Below are 13,802 nucleotides of genomic sequence, written 5' to 3' on the forward strand. Positions count from 1 at the left end.
GTTGATCCAATCAATATATATAACTTTCAAATAATTGAATTTTAAGGGTGTGCAATATATATAATCTCAATAAAAATATAATAAAGTTAGTATAACTAATTCACTACTAGACACATGAATTAGCTAAGGGATTTGTTGGTAACCTGCAAGTAATTTAATTTGGTGCTAAATAACTCCTAGGCTAGCTGACTAAATTTTCTTCTAATCCATAGCTAAATGATATTAACATGAAAATTGTGTTGTTTTGTAGGATATAGTGAAATGACTGAAATTCCTTCACATTTAAATACAAGTCACAAGTACAAGTAAGCTACAAAACAAAAAACTTTTTTTATAAAAAAACATTTTACCGTCGTTAATGAACAATATTAATATAAATCCTAATTAATCAGACAATTACATATTGAAGGAGGGGTAAGAGAAAAAGGAAATTAATGGAGATACTATGTTACTAATGGTGTTTGGACGAATTTTGAATACCAAATAATTAAATAGAGATATATAATAATACTGCCCGTCGTATACTATTAAGTTGAAAGCACTGTGAATATAGACAATAAATGGACACTATTTAATGAAACAGACTACAGAAGGAAAACGGAACGAATATTAATTTATTAGAAACAAGAAGACGTAATTTCCTTAACAAGATAAGAAAGAAAATAAAAGGACAAAAAATTGAATCAACACCCTCTTTTTCCATCTACATCTATTTTTCAACAACCTAGCTACTTTTATCATTTTCATCTATACCAATATTCCATTGCCAAAAAAATCCCTTATTAAACTTCATGTCAGACCCTCAAATTTTAGATCAATTTTTCCCCAAAGGACATCATGGAGGTAATAATTCAGTCGAAATATTAGAAACAAACGTATTAGTACTAGAAAATAGTACTACTTCTAGGCATAATATTGATGATCATCAAGAGTTGTGTCGTACTCCAACATGTCGGAAAAACAAGATTCCGATAGCTGGAAGCTGCCCTCCACCAGCACCGAAGAAATTACTGCTTCGTAAGAGGAAGTTTTCACGGTTCGAATTTTTTGAGGTTAGTGGAAATGAAGAGTTGGAGAAGTTCTTCGTATCATGCAATGAAATTTCTCGAGGTATGGCTGTTAAGAAAAGACTTCTCATGAGTTAACTACAAGCAATTAAATTAGTTATATATGTGTATAAGTTAATTTCATGTGAATCGTAAGACATATTATAGCCCTTGATTTTTAGGGTTGATAAGTTCCTTATTCACGTTATATTCTCTGTCGATTATAGAATAAATATATAGAGAGATATAGCTAGGTGATGAATAAAATGATGTGTCGAAATCATGGAATATATAGTCCATATGTATAAAAAGTTTGCATTAAATGTTTCCTTTTTACTCTGAATGCATTGTGCAAAAAATATTTTTATTCTGAAATAATTATTGTGCGAACTAAGGTTCTCTTGCGAGATAGGTATGAATTTTTATGTTTTCACTATTGGTTAATGATAGAGCTCGTAGTTTTGATTGTTGAAAATGCTCATAAATCATATGAATCTACTAATTAGTAAAATGGATCAAATTATTCAAGTGTGAGTATTTCACCTATTATATTACGATAGGAATTAAATCTTCGATGACAAAGTTCAAACTTATAAACCTTAAAATTTGAGTGGAATGTATTAATCGTCAGAGCAAAATCTCATAAGTAAATTGTATCGATTAAAACAATATATTGAAATTAAAAAGAGAGTTCAATAGCAATTATTGGCCAAAATTTTGAATGGGCTAGATGTGGTTGATATGGAGGGAAAACTTTCCCCCAAAAAATATTTGTAATTTCTTTTTTTTGGTTTGATTGATGAAAATTTTCTGCAAAACATTTTTGGTAGGAGATACGTCCTTTCAAAATGAGAAATATGATTTTCGCGTAAAAAGTATAGAATATCTATCTAATTTTCTCTTTCCACCTTTCGATATATCATGTCCTCACTCATAGCTTCCATCTCCGCCACTTTCACCTTAACCCATAGGTTTACCTAAAATGTTATTGGAGAATATCTTTTTCTTATTATTACTTTTCAATTCCAGAAAATAAATTAAAAGAAAACGGTTTTCTTGGTGCCAAACACACACTAGGTTACGCCCTTTTTGACAATCGAATCATCAACTAATTATTTTAAATAAATTTCAGATGATTTGTGTTGAGAAATTAAAGGACTATATATATATATATTCTTCAAACTATTGGTTCCCTAGCTAACAACATTTCCATCGAAAATCTTAACAATGAGTAAGATTAATAACATTAACTAATCAATTACGATAAATTGACAAGTTTAACACGCATGAATTATATTATGACGCGAGCTCGTAAATGAAAATTGTAAATTCTCACTGCAAGGAAATATTGGAATTAGCTATAAATTTCAAAATTAACCAATCCCTTAAATAGCTCAAAGCTAGTAGAGTTTTTTCTATAATCCATTACTAATTCATTACCAAATAGGATTAGCAACGTATATAATGTTTAAAAGTAAGACGGAAGCAGTAACTTAGTTGAAGTAAGCTGAACTAATCAATTTTAAAAGGAATGGCGAGTATTCACATTTAATTACACGATTTGTCCTTCAAATGAACTGGTCTTTAATTTTTGGTTTACAAATAGATTTGTCTTTAATTTTTGTCTTAGAAATCGAACTTATGTCTAACAAGATATATGTTCTTCAAGAGCATAAGATATAACTTCTGAAATACTAGGATGTGAAAATATAAACTTATACTGGGGAAGAGTTATTGATTGTACTATTGGGCCAATAAGTGTTCTTTGGGTGTGTCCATATTCTCCTATGGTAGTATGGTCCGCTATAAGTTCATTATCACCAGGTAGAAAAAATAGACTCAACGAGGCAGAATTTTTCTATCTATACGCATTCATTTTGGTATCATTAACATACAATTGTACACTAAATTTAATGATTCTAGTTTGTATATAGTGTTCGAGGCTTAAACGATTCAACCTAGGAAATCTTTATTTAGATAACAAGCGACCTGTCCAATGTCTCACCTCCTAACTACTTTTTTGTGGACCAATTAAGGATGTGACGATATATCATAAGCAACTTGAGTAATTAAAGCATAGACAATCATGTAAAATCGATCATACGACTTGTTAGTACAATCCTATCGTATTAGGTGGTAGAGTCAATAATTTTATCGAGAGAATATAAAAGATAAAAGATAAACACATCAAAAGTTAAGGAAATTTAGTATTTATTTTATAATCAAAAATTAATTTATAGTAAGGGTGGCTCAAGAGTAAAGCTAGTAAAGCCGTTGCTTTAGACCCCCAAAATTTTGAGGCCTCAAAACTTTTAATACTAAACTCTATAATTTCTACTTCACTTGAAATAATAATGAAGATCGTGAAATAAATTTTTAAAGAATATCTAAATAATAATAATAGTAATAGTAATAAAAAAAAATCATTTTTTAAAGAAATATTTTAGAACTTTGAACTAAACAACTTAAACTTTATATTAATAAATAAAATTTTAATAACAATGTCCAAGTTAATACATTGCAAACAAATAGCTAACATCTTATTAACAAGAATTAATTCCTACTTTTATTAATAATTAATAATCATATTATTAATATGTGAAGTTAAAGGTTAAGTGACTTTTAAAAAATTTACATCGAAACAACTATTATGTAAAAACAAATAAGACAACTCTAAATTATTAGAGTAATATTTTTTTTATGTATCTTTATACATGTAAAACCGATTAAAATTTAGTTTTAGGCCATTAATTTTATTGAGATGCTTCTGATTTATAGTGTAATTTTCCCACATATATTCACAAAGATGACATGCAAGAAGCAAATAAAAAAAGTGTATTTTAAGACAGGACTCGAAACATCCAAACGAGTATAATACATTTTTTTAGAAATACAATGAATAAAGTACTTTTTTTGCGATAAATAACTCATTGGACTCACCAGTATACCAGGAAGCAGTAGAATTCCTTTGTATTATATTGTCAATGACCTTATTCTTTGTATTCTATTGTCAATGACCTTCAACTCCATTAACAACAACAGTAACATCCAAACGAGGATAATACATTTTTTTAGAAATACAATGAATAAAGTACTTTTTTGTGATAAACAACTCGTTGGTATACCAGGAAACAGTAGAATTCCTTTGTATTCTATTGTCAATCACCTTATTCCTTTGTATTCTATTGTCAATGACCTTGACCCATCAACAACAACAGTACTTAGGAAAAGCCTGTATTATAAGAAAACAACTAAAAAAAATAAACAGTGTATTGCGAAAGATTAATAGTGTTCCAGCTGCGATTGAACTAAGCTCATGACTCATCTGTCATGAACTAATTTGGAAAGGGAAGATATGATTTGTAGACTGTATTGAGGGAATTTCTCCATTAATTATATTAACCGATCATACAATTGAAAATGTAACGAAATGCAGAAATCATTCGATGTATATATTGATACAGTACATTTTATATACTTATAAACTTAATCGTGTCACCATTATGGCTCAATACAATGTGTGCCTGCATATGGTCAGCGGTGAATTCAGTATTCAGAGTCTTCGGATGTTAAGTAAATACTAAACTCGAGAAAAGAAGAAATTTTTAGTACAAAAAACTCATGACAAAATTGCTCCTAGACTAGTAGAATATATACATGCTAATCGTACCTATGAATATAGATGACTGTAGATGCGAATACAGAATTTGGAGTCTCCAATACCAAAATAGATTGTCAGCAAATTTCGAACCTGGACCTGTTCGATAAAATTAACAGGCTTGTGTCACTCTTCATTTTGAGCAAATAAAAATTGAGCAAGAATTCTGAAGCCTCCTCCAGAATCCTCTTTACTCTTCACTCTTCATTTTTACCCCCCACGTATCCTGTTAACTTCCAGTATTTCAACACCTGTCTTCCACTTGTCACTCTCCTAGCAACTCACCACAGTGAAAAAGCTTAAAATCCACCGCTTTATATACCTTAGCCGCTCCAACACACATTATCACCAAAACAAAAACAAAAGAAAGAGCAAAGAGAGACAGAAAAATAATTATCTTCGAACATGGCACCAAAGAGACGTGGTAGGGCTCGTGCTACGGTGGTCACCGCCCGGAAAGTGGTGGAGGAAACGGTCTCCTTCGTCGTAACTCCGGTAGCTGCCGAAACGGAGACTGGAAGTCAAACTTTGACTCAAAGTCAACATGAAGAAAATCAATCCTTCGAAATACTAACTCCACCACCCACTGAAGAACCAACACCTAAGAGAACTGTTATTATTGAAGAAAAATCCACAACACAACCCGAGAAGAAAAAGGGCCAACAAAAGAAACCCAAACCCACCCGGGAGGCACAAGAGATATTCGACCCGACCCGGAAGGAACAAGAGAAGCAACAACCTCAGCAAGTAGATGAAGATGAAACTCAACCAGCTGACGAGCCGGAAGAGATGCCAACGCCTCCGCAAATCGAAGCGGTTCAAAAGAAGGCCCAAGCCCAGAAAAGGAAACCCGGCCCGGCCCATAAAGCGGAAGGAGAAAAGAGGAAGAAGAAGAGGGCGAAAGTGGGAGGGGGAGTGGGACCCAGTGAAGGGTATAGAACCTACGTGTATAAGGTGATGAAGCAAGTTCACCCAGACATGGGAATTTCATCAAAAGCTATGACTATTTTGAACAATCTTATGGGTGATATGTTCGAGAGGATCGCCAATGAGGCGGCGATCCTCGCGAAGTACGTTGGCCGGGCAACGTTAGCATCGGTGGATATTCAAGATGCGGTGAAGTTGGTGTTGCCAGGGGAGCTAGGGAAGCATGCAATTGCTGAAGGGACAAAAGCTGTTGCCAACTATGTATCAAGTGTTGGAAAGTCCAAGTCCAAGGCCTAATTGTTTGTTAGCTTTGTTTAACCTATCGTTTTCTAGGTTCTTAATGTGGGAACTAACTCGGTGCATGCAAATTCATGCTCGTTTTTGTGATCTTTTCATATTTGCATGCATGTGAAGTCGCTGTGTACATATGCTGGCGATGCGGATAGGATGTATTAGATGTTTTTGGTACTACTATTATCTCATGTGTTGTGTATATACTCTCTTTATTATAACGTCTTAATTAGTATAACAATGCTTCATCCTAATAAATAGCAATTTCTCTTAACACAATATAATAGCTAACATATAGCTCGTACTGAAATGCCGTTAGTTTCTTAATGTGGAGTCGTGGAACACCTTATGGACACTGCATTTTGTTAACCTTCGTCAGTAAAATGTTTAAACTAATGTGGTACTGTTGACACGAGTCTTGAGGATTGTGCATTTTAAGCTTCGTGGGTAAAATGTTTAAACTAATTTGGTACAGTTGGCACGTGTTTCATCCAAGCGTGTTGACATGTGGCTCTCTCGACACGTCATCACATCTGTATCTCGATGCTGCTTATTAAGATGGTGATTTTAGAATTTGAAATTTGAAATTTATGTATTTGAGATTTTAGGATGCGTTTGACCAAAGTTTTTTTCACGGTTTCAATTTATTTGTTTTATTTTCGCTCCAAGTTCGTTCATTTTTTGGCCGACTCTTTAATTAACACTGACAAAATATCCAAGTGACTGTAAAGAAAAGGTTTACTTAAATCTTTTGTCAACTAAAACTTAAATTAACAAATTGGAAAGGAAAGCTCTTTTGTCAAAATAATTTATATTACTTCATTTGATAATATAAAAAGAATGTAACTTCAAATTTGAAGTTCTAGTCAAATTTATTATAATTTGTTTTGCAACTCACTTTTTACTATAATCCGGTTGCAACAACTCAATTGTAAGACTTTTGAACTTGTGTCGAAGTACATTAAAAGATTAAATATTGTTTTATAAAAAATATAATCAAACACATGCAACTTTTTCTTGAATTTTAGCCTCATGAATATAAAAATATCTAAAATCTACTGCCAAACGCCTACTTAGTATAAGCTTACAAAATCATGTTACCATTGATTACTCACCAACCCCCCTTGTCTCCTTATGAAACTACCAAGTATTACTCAATTTGAGCTTGAATAATAATTAAAAATCTAGCTTTCTATACTTACCAACCAACAACATGAAAGGACCAGAAGAAGTCTATTGATTAAGAAAAATAATTAATAATATGACTAGCTTATCATAGTATCCCAAAGAATAAAAATGAAAATTAAGTAAAATGAGAAATCAAATTAGGAAGGAGTAACACATTTCACGTTGTACAAAGATGAAATTGAGTAAATCCATCAGAGAAAAGATATAAACAGATGAATATATATTCATCACTTAATAATTTACATATGGTAGGAAGGCATAATAACATGCATTTTATCTATCCTTCTCTGTACAAAATTAGTCTCCACGCATATAATCAACACACTGCTCCTGTACAAGTCTACCCACAGCACACTGCATGAATATATATACACACACTATTGACAAAATGAAGCATGCATACCATCTGCAAATCAAGGTCTATATGTTAATGAAAATATGAAGGCCAAATTAAACATCATCAAAAAAAAAAAAAAAAAAGGATTGTCACATAGGGAAAGACGACTTACCCAGACAAACTAAAGAAGCAAGGCTGCATGTATCGAAGCAATGTCATATTTCTAGTTTTCTACTAGCTACGTACAAAAAAGGCTCGAACCACCGATCAATTGCTGGTGCCTGAGGGTACATTGAGTATGTGCCCACACCCAAAACTGCACCAGCTTTACTATAGAGAAAAAGCTCGGATAACCTCAATTACTGGTGCCCGGCATATTGGACATTTGCCCTGCAACTGGAACAACTTTTCTGCACATTGTAAACATGTGCACATATGTCCACACCTACATCAATTTAAAATGTATATTTACCTTAAGCTTACCAATTCAAACATCCCCAAAAGAACGGTAAAAGGAAAGGATGAGGAGTCCATAAGACTAGTACTGCTCAAAAGAGAATCAGCGATCGATGCTTGAGAAAGGATGTTCATTTATAGTTTACCTATACAGTAAGGCATCTATGCTGCTATTACAACACAAGCAACAAATCCCCTTTCTCACTTTGTCCCATTTGGATTCATCATTCAGCACACTGTCCTCACATGCATCAATATCTGATCAATATAAAATGAGACTTTATCATTAGAAAGGGAGGAGGAACTTTGGGTGCAAGGAAGTGTGCAATATGCTCACAATTAGGTATAGAAACAAAGTATTCTAAAGTCATCTCCATTTCAATGAACGGAAAATAATTACTCTCTCCGTCCCAATTTATGTGAGGTATAGCTTGACTCGGCACGGAGTTCAAGAAAGAATGAAAGACTTTTGAAATTTTAGTAGATATTTTGTGGCTGTAAATCATTTTAAAATGGATATTTTAAAGTTAATTTGTTACTAATGTAGAAATATATTATTCTTTTAGGGACTGACTAAAAAGAAAAGGTAGTCATATAAATTGGGACAGAGGGAATATAATATTGATACAAGAACTCATTTTGATGTGAAATCTAACCTGTTGAACAAGCATATCGATTTAAGGCTGCAGAAACATCTTGATGAACCGTACGTTGCAGCTCAACTTGCATTTCCATGCACTTTTGTAACATCCTTTGCATATAGTCCATCCTCTGATGAAGCCTAGCCATGTCATTCCTCAACTCATGTATGATTTCCCAATCCTGCAGTAGGTCAAATGAGTATGCATTTCGTTTAAAATTTAGTTACACTATGAAGAAAGAAAAGGAGTTCATAGCCTTAGGTCAATTAAGCCCAGAAGTTCCTAGTCAATGAATTGTACATATACATGTTTAAAAGGGGAAATATCCCTATTAAAAAAAAAATATAATCCAGCTTGTCTCAAAGCATGCATGGTATTCTAATATAAGAAAGAATAAGGAACTCATTTTCAATTTGCAAATTTAACCTGTCCCTGTGAGCCACTTCTCTAACTAACTTCAAGTATATAAAGGTGAGCTTACTGTTCCCATGTACTGCCACGGATTTTGGAGAGGCAAATTTTCATCGTCCGGATCCAGGTGCCAAAGTGGCTGAGAGGGTGCCACATGTAGTGAAGTCATGGGAAAGGGATTAGATTCACTATTTATCTCAGGCCCATCTTGATTGGCATATTCTTGAAGCAGCTCGTGTTCCGTATCACCAGGGGATGATGGCGTTGCATCCATATACCAGTCAGACGCCTGACCTTGCCTTCCGACATAAGATTGTATTAGCTGGTCTAGACTTTCGCGGAAATCACTTTGAAGCAGATTAGAGACACGCCTCCTACAACATTAAAGAATCAGTCAAATCACCTGACCTTCAATTTTCATAGAAAATGCATAATCCTGCCGTAACGAGAGTCCTTTACCTGCTTAGAAGTTCTCGAAGTTCAATATTGTAAGAACTATCATCATCAGGCATATAAAATGAATCAACCCTTCTCATGGATCCAGCATTCTGACCAGAAGGCATATCTAGCCAATCATTACTCTGCCAATCCTCATGTTGTTCCTGCTCATAGATTTGTTCTTCAGTAGCATTTTCCGAACTGTCTGGGTACCAATGGTTCGTAGCACCTTCCTGCCAACTTCTGCCCATGTCTTCTGTGGTATCAGCTGGCGTTTCATTGTGTTCACAAGGAGATAGTAGCTCACTTTCACCATGTTCGATAAGCAGTTCATCAGGCTCTTCTGATTGTTGCAAGTTGCTTTCCTCATGGTCTCTGAGCACGACCTGTGGATCTGCTGCCAGAGCTGATAAAACTTGCCACTCATAATCCTCGAAACTACTTCTTATCAAACCATGAGAATGACCATATACTTCACGAGTATCACTTGCCTCATTTCTTGGTGCATCATTATCATGAAAGGGTTCGTGGTCTTCTGGTACATGCCAACGAGAACCACTTTCATCAGCTGCATCATTCTCCGTCAAGTTCCTAATGGCATTACTGTCTCTTTCGGGTACACTGAAAATAAATTCAAAATGTGATGTCTCTTGCTCAATATCCTCCTTTCCTCCGATTTGATCTGAATGTTCGGCGATTTGATTAACTGAATTTTGCTGGTTTACATGCTCAGATGTAATGCTTTCTGAGTTCCCTACTACATGAGATCCATCGGTCTCCCTCTCTTCATTATTAAGTTCAGAGTGATCATAGGAGTCATCAATTATCTCTTGTTCAGTATTTGATTGAGACTGTTCACTTCGGTGATGATTCAGGTCATCTTTAGAAGAGGCATTCAGCTGCACATCTTTTGCAGAACCACGAGCATTATTGATCAATCTGGATAAAATCTCCTTCCTGTTCCACAGATAGGTTTAACATATGACATGACTTTTGTACAAAGAACTACCATGTTTGGCTGATGAGAGGAAAAATAAACTCCGAGAGTTTACCATGGAAGTAGTGGACGCAAGAGAAACCAAGAAGAAATATACACTACGTTGAGAAAAAGCGACAAATGTCATATTCTTCGACAAAGCAAAAGAAAATAAATCAAGGTAGAAGCATTTTTATCGCAAAATTGGTTAATGAACTTCAACCAAACACAAGCCAGTGTCCACTTCTTTTTTTTTTTTTAAAGGTTACCCTCCAGGGGGATACCTCTAGTGCCTTCCTCGGACGCTGCGCATAGTGGGAGGTTTAGTGCACCAGGCTGCCCTTTTTACCCTCCAAGGGGATACCAATGTCCACGTAAATTTACCAAAATAAAAGTAACAAAGAAAAACACTACACCAATCAGTTTCTACTGAGAATCGGTAGACTAAGGTTCAAATTATTATAACAAAGCAAAAGAGAGAAATCAAGCTGCATTTGAAGCAGGTATTATCCATTCAAAGATCAACCAAAAGCGAAGCTTTTCAAAGAAATTTACCTTAAAGCAGATACTGTATGATTTTGTCTCAGTAAGCCCAGTTCATTTGTGGCATCTGATGTAGTTCTTCTATCACTGGTCATCAATCTTTCATTCCGCAGAAATCTACTCCTGAGCAATGACTAAGAGAAGATTTTACACTATCAGGAAAAGCCAGATGTTGCACATAATTTAGAGATGTAATCCAGAGAAGCTGGACGACAGGTAAATGATTTTACGTAATCCGAATTTCAATGATAATATTGAAGACATGTGAAAGGTTGATCAATCAAAGAACGTGAATTAATTAATATTTTGTATGTCTATATTATAATCCTTGATTGCCATGCCTAATAAAGCATGCCAGAAAATAATTATGTGATTGGACATGATACTGGTAAAATTTCCATATATGGAGAAGATATAGGCATATTTTGAACTTGTATATTGTTATGACCAGTAGAATCATTTAAGATCTTGCTCTTTCTCTTCTTCAAAAAATTAAACAAATTCTGTTAGTCTCACTGAATGTGTCTAGTTTTCAATCTATCTCTCCTTCATCCTTTCAGTTAATCTATCTTATAGAAGTGCATATTAGCATATCCTAGAAGAGAATTTGATAGGATATACAAAATCATCAAATCTTACCTGAATCCGGTTGCGGTATGTGAAGTTTGATACAGGCTTACATTCCAATAAACACTGAATTTCTCTTTTCATTTCCATTCGAAACTTCATCAGCAAATCAAGAAGAGCTTTTCTGCCGCAAAATATACGCACGGGTTTTCTCTCTCCATTTTCAGAGTGATTGACCAAAAATCCATCACGCACTTGTTCGAATTGAGAACCGATATCAGTAGTGCCTTCATCTCTTGCAGAACCCACGTCGCTTTGCTGGATATTGATTTTCACCCACTCTCTTATGATTCTCACCCTTTCTCGTTCATTTTCCCCTAACCACGGTGCCCCCGAGCAGTTGTTCTTATGTGAGACACTCAATGATTGTGAGTGGTCTTTTACATCAGTGCCTACCCACTCCTGAAAAACCAGCCTCACTCTCTCGCGTTCAATTTCCCCAAGATCACTAGATTGATCTGAGAGAATACTGCGGTTATCCTCGGATTCATTTTCCAACACGTTCTGGCTTTGAGACGTTGCACGTCCATTACAAGCCTCATTGGCACCTTCAAAGGTAGCATTGCCCCTGACAATTCCCTGATCATACAATAAAAATGGGCCTGTGCTGTTTAAGTTCTCAATTTCAGTCCTCTGTTGTATTTTCCTTTCTCCATAACGAGCATGAGAATTACTCACCCCAAGCTCACCCTCAAGATTTCGCCACATTTGCAGGGAAGTGGATATCTGGATGCTCACCCTATCTTGTTTACTCTGTCGCCTTGATACTGGAAACTGCCAGTCTATAAAGAAAGAGCCAAATGCATACATTGATTAAACTAAAAATAGCCGGGCGAATGTAAAGTATATGTATAATCGTACATGATCTATCTATACCGGTTAGAAAAAAGTAAACAGTAAAACCGCTCGCTAATAGCGCGAAGATCCCATAATATACCAAAAACCAATCTTTCAACACATTCAATTGTATAAATTCTTAAACATATAAAATATTGGTATCTCCTGGACCCACCAGACAAATACAAGAAGCTACAGGAGGAACTGATCCTATAGCATGCAACAAAATCTACATACATTATAGTAATAAGGAGATGAAAAGAAAACAGCCACTTGAATCACTGCAGTATCTGTAATGAATTATGATCCAACGAAAATTTATCAACACCCATCGAATCAAACAATGTTTAAATTAATCACCATATAAACAAGACAACTGACTAAAACTCCTAACAAAAATTCCAAAGAACACACTTCTTTTGTTTGGAAAAGAGGTCCCTAAAGAAAAAAGAAAAAGCATTCTCTGACAACCATAAAAGGTGAAAGTAAAATTGAAATTTTCGATTTGTTGAATTAGTTCAGCCAAAAAAAATGGCAAATTGCACCCCAATACACGGTCTAGTGGTCAATGAAATGGTTGAGAATCACGAGACCTTTTAAATTTCAGTGAAGGCAAAATGCTAGGTGATGGATAGAATTACTATGCAATTGTGCTGGTGAGAGTTAGCACGCGCAATCTAGCTCAGGTACTTGTAAGAAAAGGTAAATTATTCTCACCCAATATCTACATGTTTACCATCTACCAAACCAGTAAAGTAGAAAAAATAAATAAATTAAAATCAACTAAAAGCATTGATTCAAAATATAAAGAATAAATGTGGCTCATATATAGTCCGAGTAAATTAACACAGCACAAGTGAAAAATCTGGCATAACCAAGTTTCTACAAATATACAATAAAGAACGAACACAATAAAACTGTTGCAAACAAAATTAAACAATGGTTAATTACCCAAATTCGAAAGCAGCAAAATAATAACAGAGAGAACACGATACTGAATAAGCAAAAATAGCCAAAATGAAAATATATACATACTTACCTCTAAGCTAAGATTCTTGGCATCAAAACTCACTAACCTCAAAAGAGAAAAAGGATTTCAATAGGTTGAAGTTAATTGTGAGAGAGAATATTTTGTTTCACATTGCTTCAGCTCACTTGAATTTAACGGTAACCCCCGACTTCACGCGGCGTCGTTTTGCGTCTTTGGCGCCACCATAAAATCAACTTTTTTGTTTTCCCACTTTTTCTCTACTAAAAATAGATATTCAACTCCGCACTTTAAAAAATTTACTAATAAATAATTTTTTTATTTTTGTTTTTATATTAAATACTATTCTATCCATTTTAATCAAAGAATGACCTAATTTGACTTACGGTATTTAAAAAAATAAAAAGACTATTGAATCTCGTAGTTTTAAATTAAAGA

At 34.4% G+C, this 13,802-nt stretch overlaps 3 protein-coding genes across 3 annotated transcripts; 1 reads left to right on the forward strand and 2 right to left on the reverse strand.

Annotated features, from left to right (window-relative positions):
• Window positions 1–609: 609 nt before the first annotated feature.
• On the forward strand, window positions 610–6,143 carry LOC107875621 (histone H2B.11). Its single transcript, XM_016722405.2, has one exon. It carries the CDS (start codon window positions 5,110–5,112, stop codon window positions 5,926–5,928), a length of 819 nt encoding a protein of 272 aa, XP_016577891.2. The 5' UTR covers window positions 610–5,109; the 3' UTR covers window positions 5,929–6,143.
• Window positions 6,144–7,288: 1,145 nt separating this feature from the next.
• Window positions 7,289–10,631, reverse strand: LOC107873846. Its single transcript, XM_016720781.2, has 6 exons — window positions 9,415–10,631; window positions 9,026–9,329; window positions 8,560–8,725; window positions 8,050–8,161; window positions 7,620–7,892; window positions 7,289–7,516 (listed from the first exon to the last, which is right to left on the reverse strand). Exons 1-5 carry the CDS (start codon window positions 9,642–9,644, stop codon window positions 7,778–7,780), a joined length of 927 nt encoding a protein of 308 aa, XP_016576267.2. The 5' UTR covers window positions 9,645–10,631; the 3' UTR covers window positions 7,289–7,516; window positions 7,620–7,777.
• A 56-nt stretch (window positions 10,632–10,687) lies between these two features.
• On the reverse strand, window positions 10,688–13,491 carry LOC124899361. Its single transcript, XM_047414067.1, has 3 exons — window positions 13,416–13,491; window positions 11,552–12,321; window positions 10,688–11,046 (listed from the first exon to the last, which is right to left on the reverse strand). Exons 2-3 carry the CDS (start codon window positions 12,245–12,247, stop codon window positions 10,921–10,923), a joined length of 822 nt encoding a protein of 273 aa, XP_047270023.1. The 5' UTR covers window positions 12,248–12,321; window positions 13,416–13,491; the 3' UTR covers window positions 10,688–10,920.
• Window positions 13,492–13,802: the final 311 nt, after the last annotated feature.

Source organism: Capsicum annuum, chromosome 6 (assembly GCF_002878395.1).
Source record: "Capsicum annuum cultivar UCD-10X-F1 chromosome 6, UCD10Xv1.1, whole genome shotgun sequence".
NCBI lineage: Eukaryota > Viridiplantae > Streptophyta > Magnoliopsida > Solanales > Solanaceae > Capsicum > Capsicum annuum.